General features: G+C 47.1%; 5 protein-coding genes across 5 annotated transcripts; 1 reads left to right on the forward strand and 4 right to left on the reverse strand.

The window, feature by feature from the left end:
- Window positions 1–12: 12 nt before the first annotated feature.
- ASPGLDRAFT_38966 (uncharacterized protein) lies at window positions 13–2,858 on the reverse strand (the record flags this gene model as incomplete). Its single annotated transcript, XM_022545007.1, has 7 exons — window positions 13–40; window positions 88–1,471; window positions 1,526–1,571; window positions 1,625–1,653; window positions 1,718–2,298; window positions 2,344–2,589; window positions 2,638–2,858. The coding sequence occupies 7 exons, from the start codon at window positions 2,856–2,858 to the stop codon at window positions 13–15; spliced, it is 2,535 nt and encodes an 844-aa protein (XP_022397302.1).
- A 2,112-nt stretch (window positions 2,859–4,970) lies between these two features.
- On the forward strand, window positions 4,971–5,558 carry ASPGLDRAFT_69380 (uncharacterized protein; the record flags this gene model as incomplete). The annotated part of the gene is made up of 1 exon (XM_022549360.1): window positions 4,971–5,558. One exon carries the CDS (start codon window positions 4,971–4,973, stop codon window positions 5,556–5,558), a length of 588 nt encoding a protein of 195 aa, XP_022397303.1.
- A 929-nt stretch (window positions 5,559–6,487) lies between these two features.
- ASPGLDRAFT_1502171 (uncharacterized protein) lies at window positions 6,488–9,420 on the reverse strand (the record flags this gene model as incomplete). Its single annotated transcript, XM_022542121.1, has 4 exons — window positions 6,488–7,675; window positions 7,733–8,136; window positions 9,226–9,303; window positions 9,354–9,420. The coding sequence occupies 4 exons, from the start codon at window positions 9,418–9,420 to the stop codon at window positions 6,617–6,619; spliced, it is 1,608 nt and encodes a 535-aa protein (XP_022397304.1). The 3' UTR covers window positions 6,488–6,616.
- A 1,179-nt stretch (window positions 9,421–10,599) lies between these two features.
- ASPGLDRAFT_134498 (uncharacterized protein) lies at window positions 10,600–11,124 on the reverse strand (the record flags this gene model as incomplete). The annotated part of the gene is made up of 1 exon (XM_022541300.1): window positions 10,600–11,124. A coding segment is annotated over one exon (525 nt), but the record flags the coding sequence as incomplete, so codon positions are not given.
- Window positions 11,125–12,073: 949 nt separating this feature from the next.
- On the reverse strand, window positions 12,074–13,519 carry ASPGLDRAFT_134634 (uncharacterized protein; the record flags this gene model as incomplete). The annotated part of the gene is made up of 1 exon (XM_022541311.1): window positions 12,074–13,519. The coding sequence occupies one exon, from the start codon at window positions 13,517–13,519 to the stop codon at window positions 12,074–12,076; it is 1,446 nt and encodes a 481-aa protein (XP_022397306.1).
- Between the last annotated feature and the right edge of the window lie 1,285 nt (window positions 13,520–14,804).

Consider the following 14,804-nt stretch of genomic DNA (forward strand, 5'->3'; position numbering starts at 1 on the left):
CTGCCGAGTGTGTCAGGATGCTCCGGTCCCAGCACCTTCTCTGTGTCTCTTAATGCTCGTCGGTGCATGGCTTCAGCCTCTTCATACTTGCCCTGCCTCTCAAGGACTAAAGCAAGGTTGTTGACGCTGCCGAATGTGGAGGGATGCTCCGGTCTCAGCACCTTCTCATAATACTCGAAAACTTTATGATGCATTGTCTCTGCTTCACGGAATCTCCCGTCATATTCCAGGCATTTTGCACACTTTTCTGCAAGATCAATCATTTCATCACCTGCGCTGTCGTGATCCATAACTGCAAATTGTGCGTGAGATATATAAACCCTCCATTGTGCCCGGTTTGTCTGATCAACATTCCCAAGTAGTTCTCTGAGTCGCACAACCGCTTTGCTCTGCCAGCTGGGTAGTGTCTTCTGTTCTTTCAGCCATCCCCGTGTGGCAAGATGGACTAATCGGTGCATGTCAAACATCATTGAATCATTGTGCTTCTTGATGAATGAGTAGGCATCCAGTGTACCAATAGCATTTGTCTGCTTGCTCCGCAGTAGCCCCTGTACCAGTATTGATTGTGGGATATCCTTGGGGTCCACACAAGCCATCAATGACAGAAACTCAGCTGCCAGATGATCGTCATGGTACATCTGCTGAAATGAAATGATCCATGTTTTTGCAACCGCGTTGCTGATATCACGATACCTTCTTCCATCATGGAATTCCTCACTAAGGATACCTATGACCTCGTCCTCTTGGTCCATCAGCAGACCTTTGTATGTGGAGAACGATACCCGGTTCTTCTTAATATAAGACGCCGCTTGAACAATGGCTAGTGGGAGGTAAGTCAGCTTCTCAAGAAGAGTCCGCACCATGTGACGGTCAGTCTCAGCAAGCTCGTTAACACCCGCGGTGGCATTTAATAAAAGAGTGGCCTCTGGTTCACCCATCTCCAGCACCTCCACCACATCCTGCACAAGGTCATTGGTCACCTTCCGATTACGGGTGGTGAAGATAATGGACCCCTGGGTGCTTTTCGGCAATAAGTCAACCAGGCGCTTTTTCCCTGATTCTAGGGAAACCAAAGAATCCCACAGGCTTAAATCATCGGCATTGTCCAATACCAGCAGCCATGGGCCGATGCTCTCATTACTGAGGTATGTTTGTACTGATTCCAGGATTTGATCACCATATGCTTCACAGCCCGGGAGGCAAAGCTTCTTGGCCACCTCATAATATGCTGTCTGAAGGTTGGTCAGGCTATTGACTGGAATCCAGAAAACTGCCCATTGCTCTCGGATACGGTGGGCGAGCTCAAGGACCAGCTGTGTCTTTCCCACACCACCCAGGCCGATGACTGCGATTTTTTTTGTACTGTGAGACTTCTGTTCCAGTATCTGTTGGAGGCCATCAAGCTGTTCCTTGCGGCCAGTAAAATTGGGGTTTCGCTCAAATGGCACATGCCACCGCGTACGGCCATGCCCTAAACATGAGTTAGCCCTAGCTATAGAGAACAAAGGTTCAAATCACTGCATACATTGCTCCAAAAGAATTAGCCTTCTTTGATGCCTTCTTTGATACTCCTGTATCAGGTTAGTCAATACCATCAATTGGGTAGTGGAGCACTGACTCGAACCACTGTAGCAAAATGAGGGTTGGTTCCATCTTTATCCATTAAGAATCATCAGCAAATGGATAACAGGCTAGGAAAAATTCTCTAGATACACACTCTGCTTTGACTTTAAGTTCTGAATACAGTCCCGCATTTGGAATGCTACCGCCTGGTGATCGAGATATCCCCCTGTCGCTGCTTCAATCAGGCCTTGCACTTGGTATTCCGCCAGCCCGACCTCCTGCAGGCCCTGGTCCACATTGAATCGGAAAAATCGCTTCTCATCATAATGCTGCCGCCATTTGGCAGTGAAATTTTTCTCAGTGTGCTCAGTCTGAGTGGCAAGTCCTGGTAGAGTTTTGGAGACAAATTTGAACAAGTTGTCTTCCATTGCCTTCTTCCCTGGATTGCCAGTCCCAATCGAGATGAAGCATTTCACCAATGGCTTCAGGTCGCCTGTGCCTCCACACCAGACATCTGATGCTTCACGCTCCACCTCATCCGCAGGATTGTTGGCCCCTAGCGCGCCGTCTGCGAATCTGCGTGCTCCAATAGATACAGGCTTGAAGAAGGTTGTAGCAGCTGATGTTGCACGAGCAGCCTGACAGATGGTGGCAGGAATCTCATCTTTGCCGGGCACCTGGTAGCTGCGAAGGTGCATAATTTCCTTGGTTTCCTGTGTGATGCTGCAGACAAATCTGAATATGTTAGCATGATTATAATTCTTCAGTGTCTTGACTTACACCCGACAGCCACGCTCAGCCTGATCATTGAAAAGATCAGTTGGGTTGGCTCCACAGCTGCTGATGACTTGATTAATCGCATCTTCAAGCTTGCTGGCGTTGAATCGTGGTTTAATCTTGCTAAAGGGGCTTGTAACAAGGTTCCGTTTGGAAGGTTTCTCGAAGATCTTTTTCATCAGTTGCACATATGCCGCGATGCACTCATCAACGCCCATTTCCAACCGCCCGAGCATGATTGCAATCAACCTGTATCTGTTAGCCATATCTCTTTTATAATAATTTTAATTATTATACCCGCCTGTACTAGTGCCTCCAATCAGGTCAAACACTTCACACGGCTTCTTCATTGGAGAGCCCTCCGGTCGTGCCTGGTTCAGTCGGTCCATCAAGCCTTTGAGGATGTACAGGGTTGAGAGCCCACGCACGCCGCCGCCATCGACGGACAACAGACAGAGCCCAGTGCTGTCCAGTGGGTTCAGCTCTTCGCCATGGATTGTCGCCGCTGTTTGTTCCATTGAATAGTCTTGTTTCAAAGAATATTCAGACTGATGAATTGTGCAGTAAAGTGAAGTAGTGAGGTGAGAGGGGCAAGAGGAAAAGTGGCCATCATATCACTATCTAGCACACCCACTGGAGACCGCGTCAGCTGAGAGTGACTGGGGAAGCCAGGGCCATGCCGCCCGCAATCCACCTTTACCACCACCCAACCGCGATCGGCTCAGCTGACGGGGATTAACTGGGGGCCATGGTGCTTCGCCTCACTGGCCCGTGCCACCCGCATCCCGGCCATCAATCTCCACCAGTAATGCAAATCCACTTCATAGGACTCAAAATTCTTACTTGGGCAAGGCTGTTTGGTCAGTTTGCACTGGACCTTGTAGAAAATCAGTATTGCTCGTACTGGTAATATACAGCAAGTCTTGTAACATTACGATGTAGTACCTTACCATTAGAGCAGGGATAATATTAAAGGTAACCATATATGGACTAGCACGTTTCATGGTAGGGTTTGGGAAACAAACCAAGAGTGTCCGGGGGGGCAAGCTAATTTCGGGAACTACTGTACACTGCCACGATGAACGGGATTTTTGATCATGTACCTATCTACATTAAATGCTTCTGCTTTAGAACTCAACGCACTATTGCTTGCGCGTGATTTTAATAGGTGCTCCCCACGCGCTGTTAGGAGTCAGTCTCAATTCCTGGGTTCGGGGTGTTCGATGACGACTTTCCAGTGCTTTGGCTGCTTTCATACCACTGTTCTAGAAGCACAGTCGATAAGACTGAGCCGCCGAGGAGAGCAAGACGTTTATTACCATGTCGATCTCCATGGACAGTAGGATCAGAAACAGAAGGCCCAGTTGCTTGTAAGAGCTCTTCTAACAAATCATGTTCACTAAAGCGGTACAATCAGATGCAAAAGCAGTGTCACCCCAAGGCTTGTTTCTTTGTTTCCCTTACAAACATCCCCGCACCTTGATGCCAAACCCCACGTCGTCCCCTCACAATCTGCCCCATTCAGCCAGCTCTGCCCTTAAGGAGATAGGAACACGGGCCAGGTGATCTTGCTTCTCTCTCAACAGTTTATTCAACAACCTCTGCAAATTCATACGACATATTCTTGGGGAATTCTACTTTTTCTGGTCTCAGAAGCTCCCAGGACCTCCCCCTTGACCCTGGTCGTGAGTCAGTTTCCAGGTTGATGCAGGAGTCGGCAAATAATACCCTTACAACATTGCAAGTGGATGATTGCATATCTGCATACTCTACATATTAGCAGACCAAATATGGCAGTCTCGTGTTGATCGCGGACAACGCGAACATAAGCAGCGGCTCCCTGGATTGGGTGGCTGTTGAGGAAGTTATGGATACTTCTGATCGAGCACCTCCTTTTGGATGGATGTGTTACCCTATCCAATACAATCGTTCCGCACAGTGGAGCTGTTCTAGGAATATAGCACAATCCCATCCCGATGAATGGGTGGTCAAAGGCCACAAAGTTGACTACTGCCTGGCTGAAGTGCCATCTCAGACATGTACGCTCGAGTTCAACTTTTATTTGGGGCTAGTAGTTATTATTGCCAACTTAGTCAGAGTGTTTGTGATCAGTATGACTGCATATTTTCTCAAGCGTGCTCCTCTTCTGACGACCGGGGATGCAGTGGCTTCATTTATAAAGCGTCCTGATGAAGTTACAAAGGGCAAGTGCTTGCTCTCCAGGGATTTTATAACAAAAAAAACGGCCCACTGACAGCCAATTCCGATACAACGAAAGACCAAATCGGAAGTGGTCATCTTTATCAACTTGACGTTGGGCCACCTGTCTTTTATTGTATGTATCTTGCCCGTGTTTTCCTATTAACTATGATGTGTACTGACCAATATTATCCATAGGTACTTAATTTCAATAGCTGTTTGTCTCAGCATCCTGATTCATGGACATGTTGCATATGGAAAAGGCGATAATTTTGCTAGCAGCTGGTTCACTGGTTTGGGTGCAATTGAGCCCGCAACATTCATCAGTATCAAACTGGCCAAAAATTCTAATCACAAACACAGTCATTGCGAATATCCCTCAACTAATCCTCTCAATATTGTACTTTATGGCAAACAGTGTATGGACCAGCATGTCCCTAGCTGTTGAATGGAACAGTTACTCTGTGCACCGGAAAGGTCTACGTGTCTCAACATTCCTGCACGGCCACCAATGGAGTACTTACTTCCTATCTCTTCCATACCGCTATGCCATTCCGCTCATTGCATGTTCTGGTATCCTTCACTGGCTCATATCACGGAGCCTTTACATCGTTAATATCCAGGCTCGCGGATTCAATCACGGGAGAGAGCCTTACTTGGATTCAGTGACATGTGCCTACTCACCCGTTGGGATCATCAGCGGTGTGTTAGTTAGTGGGTTTTATTATGCTGGCTTGCCTTCTTGTGGTGGGATTTCGACGGTTCAAAACAGGGATGCCAATTGCTGGAAGTTGCAGTCTGGGCTGGCTATTGCTGCTGCATGTCATAGTTCATATGTGGAAAAGGACAATGTCATTAATGATGGGGAAGACAATTCAGAGAAGCAAGGAGCAGAGTATCAGCGACTCAAGTGGGGAGTTGAACCACTTATTCCAAGCGAGATTAAGGGTCAGATGGGGCATTGCGCATTCTCTAGTGGGAATGTAGAAATACCGCAGCATGGACGAGCCTATCTATGATAGGATCTCAAGGACTGGTTTTTGCGTATCAATTGACGACTTGACGACTTGACGACAAGGCAATTATCCTGTGTTATACATGCATTAAGCCCTAGTTCTCAGTGATGCAAGCGCAAGGATTATTGTTATTATTATTATTTAATCAATTTTATTGTCCATATCGAGCCCTAAAGCTATGACAGACCATATTCCATAAACTCGAGGCCGGCAGATGACTTTCGGTCTCTTGTCCCTATGAGTTCCTGAGGTAACCCCCCTTCTATTATCTTTCTAGTCCTTTTCCTCGCCCCAAACCGCCTGTACGCGCAGAATTTTCGAGTGGAATGCTCTCCTTGTGTTTTCAGGGCAGAGTGGGTGTGGCCGAGGCTGACTCTCAGCTCAGGCTACCCTCGCTCCTGCCCTTCCCCTGTTCTAATTGCCTCCTCCAATACTTCCAGTCCCCATTCATCATATTCCCGGGCTGTTTCCGCCGCCCGCTGTAGATGTCCCTGCAGTAGAGCTACACTGGTATTGGCCAGAAACTGTAGCGAAGCCCCAGTAGCTTTGGGCTCCCCTAGAAGTCGTCCCTGTGGACAATCCTCTGTAGTGGTGGGTTTCACTACCCCATTTGTCTCCAGATCCTTGTATAGCTTATGTTTGTTAGGAAGGAGTGTGTGCAAGAGGATAGTATCTGTGGATAGATATTGATTCTTGTGTCTAAATTAGCCAATGAATGGATGCTTACTTGAGGTTATATAGGCGAAGAAGAAGAGTAAATCAGTAAGCGCTATCTGAGACATCCAGGGGTCATATGATACTATCCGACTTACAGACGAAGCCCTGAAACTAGGCCTCCGGGGCGTGCAGATAATAGATTATACGCCTGAGATTGCTGCAAGATAGGCCAATTCTTACAAACATAACCCTAACAACAGTAGGTACCTTCCTTTCTCGGCTTTGCTTTGCTACCTTGAATATCTTCATTTCCCGAGATAGTCTTGTAAACTACATAGTTTTCCTTGGTAAGGTAAAGTGACAAATGAAACCAGATTCCACGCCTGACGCACTCTAAAATCATTCTACGCTGTTGTCCGATCCTGGTGAACCACGTCGGCTTTCTCCAGGGCATTCTCGTCTAAGTGGTCAGTACCGTCAGCAGAAAGGTGTTTCCCATGACGGCCAATCTGGTGCCAAGGCAGAGAGAATAATGCATCCATTGATTCAAGACTCCTTCCTGCAGTCTCAGGAACAAAGACCCAAACCCACAGTAGGCCCAGGATGCAAACTGCAGTGCAAAAGACAAAGAAGCCGTAATTTGTCATAGCAATGACCATGCTGGGAACAGCCTTGGTGTTGCCAAATTGATTGGCAAAATGGATGCACATCACGATAGATGAACCTATGGCACGCAACCGACTGGGATATATTTCCGCGTTGACCAGATATTGGAACGAGTTCCAACCCATCGCCCAACCAAAGCCAGAAATATATATAGCCGCAATTGCGCCAATGCCCGCGCGTTTAGCAGACCCTGTAATGTCGCCTGTACCAGTATCATCGACATGGGTTGAGGCCGGAACCTTGGCCAGGTAAATGGCAATATAGCAGATTGAAAGAGTCTGCAAAATAATTCCCGTATAAAGGGAGCGACGACGGCCGAGGAAATCAATGAGGAAGAATGCACAAATGTAGGCGGAGCAAAACTTAACAATGCCGAGGATGCATGTGGCGAAAAGCTGTTCGCTTTGACCAGTCTTACCAAGTGCAGCAAAAAAGCTGGTTGCGTAGATGGTAACCGCTGACGCGCCAGACCATTGGCCGAGTAGTTGCGACATGACGCCCAGCATTAGACGGTAGCGATTTGCTGGGACCGTGACAAGTTCCTTTGGTTTGCCCCAAAATGAAGAGCCATGGGTGCTTTCCAGTTCGCGTTCCAGCTGATCGCGAGCGTTGAGGATTTCACATCTGATACTTGGATGATCAATAGGCAGTTGGCGTAGCGTGCAAAGATTCTCAAGAGCCTCTTCATGCTTTCCCTTCATTGTAAGGAAGCGAGGACTCTCCGGCACGGTCCAAGATGCAAGGAAGATGACACTGATATCCAGAAGCTTGTCAGTCTGTGAGATAACGTGAGAATTCTTATGGAATTGAGTTACTTACCCTGCGAACATGATGTGAATCGATTGCGGAATTACCCATTGGGAACGGGAAGAATCCGAGATGTTCTCCGAACAACCCCAATTCGCAAAATAGGCGATCATGACACCGAAGTACACAGCACCAGCAAAGATATTCGTCAACATGCCACGAATCGCCTTCGGAGCAACCTCAGCTAAATATGTCGGGCCGACCACAGTAGTCATACCAACCCCGAGGCCAGCCAGAAAGCGGCCGGCGAGAATTTGTCCAATGTTGCCAAAGCTGGTAATGACAATCAGGAAGCCGATACCCCAAAGGAGAGTGAGGGCCTGGAGTGACCTCACGCGGCCGATTCGATCACACAGAAGAAACGCCAGCAGAGCGCCGCCTATAGAGCCGAGTTGCACCATACTTGTGATAGAGGATTTGCGGTTGGCGATCTCCATATCAGAACCTACTTCTAATGGAAACTCGTTTTTGAAGCTTCTGAGCGTGATCATGCCGCCAACTAGGCCTTCATCGATTCCTCTGCCGGCCCCAAGAATGCCTATGATGCTTCTTTAGTATAGAGTACCGAAATCCTAAGGGTATACATACCGAAGACTCCCACAGACCAGAAAAGGCGATAATTGAAGACATCCCTAGGAGTGTCGGTCAACCCCAGTCGATCGAAAAGACCCATGCTGGTTGTCGTGATCGATATATGAACTTTATCTGCAGATAAAAAAAAAAAAAAAGTGTGTTTGATTTATGCCATCGGTAAATCAGGTGAAGGAATATCGAATTGATTGAATGAACACCCTCGCGCTTTTATATCCCCGGACGTCAGAGAAACCTTGCGAGCAACAATACCCCATGCGGGGCTTGATATGGATCATGAACCCGCTACTTGAATTCTGAAGGCTTCGCTTCAGAACCCAGGCTTCAAACGTGAGAGGGGAGAATGATCAAAGTTGCAATACTACCTTCCGTCCACCACGCGTGTAATTGGTCTGCTCCCACTCCACATTCAAGGTGGGCAGCTCCTGGGATAATGAAGATGCAAAGATCCCTTCCACTGATCCAAGACAGCTAACGCCCCCTCCTGCACCACCCAAAATGGCGAAAAGTAGCGTCTTTCTCAGAGTATGCCAAGTCGGCTAAGTCATGGTAGAGGATTCAATCGCCGGAAATTGGCCGAGTCCACGAGCCACTACGAGATCGTGGTGTAACTATATCTTCCACTGTTGCTGCTAGTTATACCGTGGACTTGGCGATGAAGATGTTGACTAAATACGCGACGAGGTTCTCCATGGCACCTGTGAAATTTGCGGGGGTGTCAAGTGGGCAAGAGGCATCTTTCGGAAGTTGACCGACAAGAGTGACCAGCTCCGCCCACAAAGTATGGGTGGAGATCAAAATCGGCAGCTGTCGTATTGTCCCTCAGTGTGTTTGTCACTTTCCCTGAGACAATTATATTCACGCTACGACAGGTGATGTGTCTGATACAGAGCTTTTCCATCTCTAACCACGGTCTTCCTGTCTTACGCTTGAGAGTGAGTGTTGGGACCTCGATTTGGCAGGAGGCGAAAATCTGTCTTGAAGGACGCCAGATCGACGGAAGCGCTGAAGCCGCCTTCATCGTAACCTGTAGGTGTTAAACATTGATTAAGTGCAGATATAACGCAAATGACGCACCTTTGGGGATAGATCCGCTTGATATCGCGATAATTGTGAGGATGTAGTACAGATTGTAGTCGAACATAGTTGCAGGGTCGATGTCAAAGCAACAGCGTACCATTCTTGTCCCAAATATGTTGAAGTGTAGTTATACGAAAGCTCTAGGAAAAGAGAGTGGAATCCAATGGGGAATCCGGGGTTCAGTGCTGGCCAACTGGGGTGGATCTACGAGGTCCCCCACAAACTGGGCGTTCTCTCCGTCAACACGAATATAAACTCTCATGAACCCTTGGCCACTCGATCCAGGCGGAAACATACCGAAGCATGGAGCAATACCAGCTGGGGTGCTAAAAACCAAAAAAAAAAAAAAAAAACCCGGGGGTTCAGTGCTTGTCAACTGGGGTGGGTCTACGAGGTCCTTCGTAGATCACTTGGAAGATGTGGGGAGATTGCTTAAACCTCTAAGGGTTAGACTCAATCAACTCCCGAGGCTTATCATCCGCTATCCGCAATTCGATTATCTACTGATAACTTACTGGAACACGCAACGCCATTTAATCTGATCTACACGTATTTACTGCATCACAGTTGTGTATGTTTTTCAGACAGACAGTACTGTTATTTTATGTGCAGTGTGTCCACTCAGCTTCCAGGCTCCCTGATTTTCTTGCCCATCAGCACTTTTGGTGGATATCTCCACCAGCAATATAAAGTCCAACCCCCACATTCCACACAAATACCTTCGGGCATTGTAATCCCTACATGGCATCCACATCCGGTTGCTCATGGTTAGAATTGTAGCCATTATACTTGCTTGTATGGGAGAAATATTGTGTAAGCTTGGAGTTGATGGGAAATAAGCAACCGGGGATATGGATACCTTAAAAGAAAACACATGCAAATTTAAATACTCTTTTTTTAGAAGCGCAAATGGAAGCCAACCCAGTCTGAGGCAGTGTTGATCAGCACCTAAACGCCAAAGAAAGCACTTAGCGCGGCCACACAACCCATAGATAAAACCCCCTTTCCCTGTAGATAGATTCCTCTTCTTCTTTCCTCTCCAGATTCGATATTCTCGTCGATGGCTACAATAGTCTAGATAGGAATTCAGTTCGTTAGTATCTACTATTCCGAGCCCGTGACATATATGAGCTTAGCGAAAGTCAATAATAGGCATCAGGGACACGAACATTGATTGTGATCAAGAAATTTTGGCTAGTTGCGTCTATGCCCACCATGGATGGTCAGTGGAAGGTTACTGACACTATGAGAAGTTCTCCATGTACACACTTTGCTTTGAGCTCAAGTTGTGGATGCAATCTCGCACTTGAAACTTGAATGCTTGGTGACTAAGGTATCCCTCAGTTGCCGCTTCAATTAATCCCTGTTCCTGATATTCTGACAGTCCAACATCCTGCAGTCCCCGGTCGACATTGAACCGAAAGTACCGTTTCTTATCATCATGCTGCCGCCATTTGGCAATGAACCTTTTCTCAGTCTGCTCGGTCTGGGTTGTAAGGTCCACCATGGTCTTGGACAGAAACTTCAGCATATTATCTTCAATCGCCTTCTCGCCTGGGCTGCCTGTTTCAATTGAGATAAAGTACTTCACCAGCGGTTTCAAGTCCCCGATTTCCCCACACCAGATATCTGACGCCTCGCCCTCAACCTCATCAATGGGATTATTGGCCCCTAGCGCCCCATTGGCGAATTTACGCGCTCCAACACAGACTGGATCAAAGAAGGAGGTGGCTGCTGATGTTGCGTGAGTAGCCTCAATGATGGTTGCTGGAGCGTCAGAACTGTCTCTAGAAAGACATGAGGCAGAAGAATGCAGAAGAAAAAGGTAATGCTCAAGTGGAACAATGGCCTACTTATGCCAAATAGTTTTTATAAGGTACTGTTTGGTTTTGCATGGCTCTGTTCACCCACTCATCACCCCAACACTCACCCTCGACTCTAAAGGCATAACCTCAATCACCTGCACCCAACTAGGTTTACCCGACTATCACCCTTAAGCAACAAAGAAGAAGGGTACGCGAGTGAGCTCGAGCAAAAACAAAAAACATACAACAGCCGGGATTCGCTGGTGGATGCCTTCTTTTCCAAGTCTCAATCATCCGTTGTCTTTTGGCTGTCGAGCCTCCAATTACATAACGACATACAAGATGGTGTTCGGCGAAGATGATGAAGCTACATGCAATATTTTCCTAGAGCAGGATGATGATATCGGTGCCGAGCCCAAATTCAAAATCCGCAATTCTGAAACAAATGGCGGCAATACTCTCCTCAGTAAGGAAATGAGTACAGGCTCGCATATTGTTCAGTGCCACAAGGCCCAGGTCTGCCACGGAACGACTATCCCCAGTGGTTCACCCGGAGGATCCCGAGTCCGCTCGATACTGGGGTTTGAAACACGTGCGGTGAAGCCTCGCCATTATTTATTGAAGATAGTTAGTTTGCTTTAATTAGAAACCTAGTACATACGACCATAGGGTGTGGAGAACAGGGCTTCCCGTCCGCTCAGCCGTACTTAAGCCACACGCCGGCCGGTTAGTAGTTGGGTGGGTGACCACCAGCGAATCCCGGCTGTTGTATGTTTTTGTTTTTGCCTCACTCACTCACTCGCGTAGCGAGTCAGTGAGGCGGGAATTTCAGTTTGAGGCTTGAAGATGAAGCATCCTTGATGATTTGTATATAGATACCTTCTTGTGCTTTGTGTATTCTGCTTTAGCGTGTCATTTCTGTTCATTCCATAGACCAGACGAAAGACGATCAACAACAATGTTGAAGTCAATACCAGTGTCTTTGCAAGCCAGCTGCATCTGGAAATCTTCATCAGGCCAATCCTCACTATACTTTCGTTTCCATCGCCGACATGTAATCTTGCGGAGCAGGGGTGTCGAGTGTCTTGAATGTGTCAAGAACCTTTCAATGAAGTCGAGGATATCGCCGTCATACCATTCGAACCCGACCAAATTGACAAGATCATTCCGCAAAACCAGTTCTCTCAGGGTCTCAGGCAAAATGGAGCCATCCAGGTTGGCTGCATAGTCGGGGTTGAATCCAAGGAGAAAGGTAATAGGCACCTCTGCCACTTGTAGACGAGTAAACCGGGTCAAAATCCCATGCAATGGGTTCCTCCATTCCTCCATCTCATCGTCGCCATGGGATTCGCCACAGTAGCATGGGTGGTATTCAAGACCAACAGAAAGTCTCTCAATCGTAGAACTGACCAATCCCAGTCCCTCCGCAAGACAATCACTATGCTCGTAGAACATTTGCTCTTCCCACTCATGTGCCAGTCCCAGATGGAGATTCGTCAGACCCCCAGTGCGGCGGAGTAAAAATGGAACATCCTTCTCAGGTATCGTTGACCGAGCTAGAATCAGTGTATGCAAGTGGCTGAGGTCCAGCTCTGGCTTTTCTTTCAATTCTTCAATATCCCGCAGCCAAATTTCCAGATGATGAAGAGATGGTAGACTGAACCAACCTATGAATTGGGAGTGGTTGTAAGGATCGGAGAACCTATTTGGTGGGCCATCATCGATTTCCGTCCAGTATTTCACCGGATTGGGCACATTTCCACCATAATCAACCTCTTGGAGACAACTGAACGTTGGCAGTTCTTTGTTTGGTGAGAAAACAGCATGTTTTATCATCCTCCCAGGAAACCCGTCCAACCAGACAAAGCAGAAGTCCAGATGAAGGGTCTTGATATTTGCCAATTGGGAAATCAAAATGGCTGCAAAGGCAAAGAAGTTGCCCTTCTTAAGAACATCAGCCCATTCTTCTGCATCTGTAAACCTTGCTCGCTGGATAATACTAATTGCCTTCTCTGTTACATCCTGGAAGCTAGGCGCTTCTTCCCTCCAGTCGATGTCTTGCTGGGGCATGATCCATTTGCTTTTGAAAGAGAGTAGACTCAAGAGCTGTATCGAAGATGCCAGGTCTGGTCTGTCCAGGGTGGTTCGAAGAAGACGCAAGAGTCGTCGCAGGGGAAGAGCTTCCCTGAATCTCCAGGAAATCTGCTGATAGAGGAAATGCTCTGTTGACGCGCGCAGGTCCTTGCATGCTGTTGATAGGGACAAGAGATCCTCAAATGAGAAATACTGGACGATATCCACCCAGCAATCTTGCGGGAGGACTGTGAAAGGGCCACTGGTTGGAATCTCTCGCCCCATGGTGTGTAGGTAAATGGAAAGAATATGGTAGAGGGAAGTTGGAGGTAATATACATGGCCCCCAAATCACCGCCAGCAGCTCCGCCTACTAACCCATGCACGGATACATCATGGCTTCAAGACTTCAACTAAAGACAGTAATAACATTTTATACTAACTTAACTAATTTGACTAGTGAACTATTAGAGCATAATTATTAATTCAAGTAATGTAATACAGTTTTGCTGCTGAGCGGCGTTCTGCTATTATTGTATTGAAGGCAGTGAACCACAGCCAGAGGCACATTACGCGTCGACCAAAACGCGCCTTTTAACCGTAACTACAGAAGTAAATCGGCAGTCTATCAAGCTTTGGAACTCTGAGGACAGAAATTGATCCTTTGGCAGTTCAAGCTAATCTGCCGACAGAGCTCCAATATGCTTTCTGATGTTGGGCCAGTCACCTGCAGCAAGGGAATGTGAAGTGAGGACCAGGGTCAGATACACCGATTTCTCAAAAAGCACTTTCTTCACTGGCTAGAAGCAATGGGTACCATGAAAGTTGTAACAGAGGCTGTTGGTATAATGAATACATTACTGTCAATTGTATGGATAAGCCCCCGCGGGATCTCTTTCCAACTAGACACTAATCTTGGTCTAGGAAGATGTGGGCCCTGAATTATCAAGCTTCCTTTACAATGCAGGATTCCCTGGCTATTAGGACCAGAGCTGCCGGGTTTTTAACTCGTGGGACTGATGTCTCAAGACATCGCCTAGACTAGCACAGCCGCAATGATTCTATCCGTGAACAAGGCAAAGAAAGCTAAAAGGGCGTTGGAGAATATCTATTGTTGTGTTTGGTATGTCAGTATTGGCTCTGAACCAGGATGTATTCGGATTGGGTTGGCGTACCTTCTTCATCTTCGCGTATATAGAATGAAAATAATGAGATATGAACAAGTGAGATTATGAGTGTCGAGGGGAAGATGGAGCTTATTTACGTGCTGTGTAGAGCCCTAAAAGCCCTAGACATGAAATAAGATACCCGACGGTCCTTAGGCCACCAAAGCCACCTTTCGAATGAACCAACACAAACCCATAATTAGCAGATGTATAATAACAAGTTTCGCAATAAAAGGGATTCTGAAGATAGATATACCATTTCACCAGAATTCCTATAATTCTGATTCAATCGATTGCAAAGGATTCCCGCCTATACAGGGTGTAAATCCTTACTGTTGATGTTACAAAACAATTCATCACTAAACGAGGAACACCGACCGCTTAGATAGCCCATAAATAGAACTA

This window comes from Aspergillus glaucus, assembly GCF_001890805.1.
Source record: "Aspergillus glaucus CBS 516.65 unplaced genomic scaffold ASPGLscaffold_23, whole genome shotgun sequence".
NCBI lineage: Eukaryota > Fungi > Ascomycota > Eurotiomycetes > Eurotiales > Aspergillaceae > Aspergillus > Aspergillus glaucus.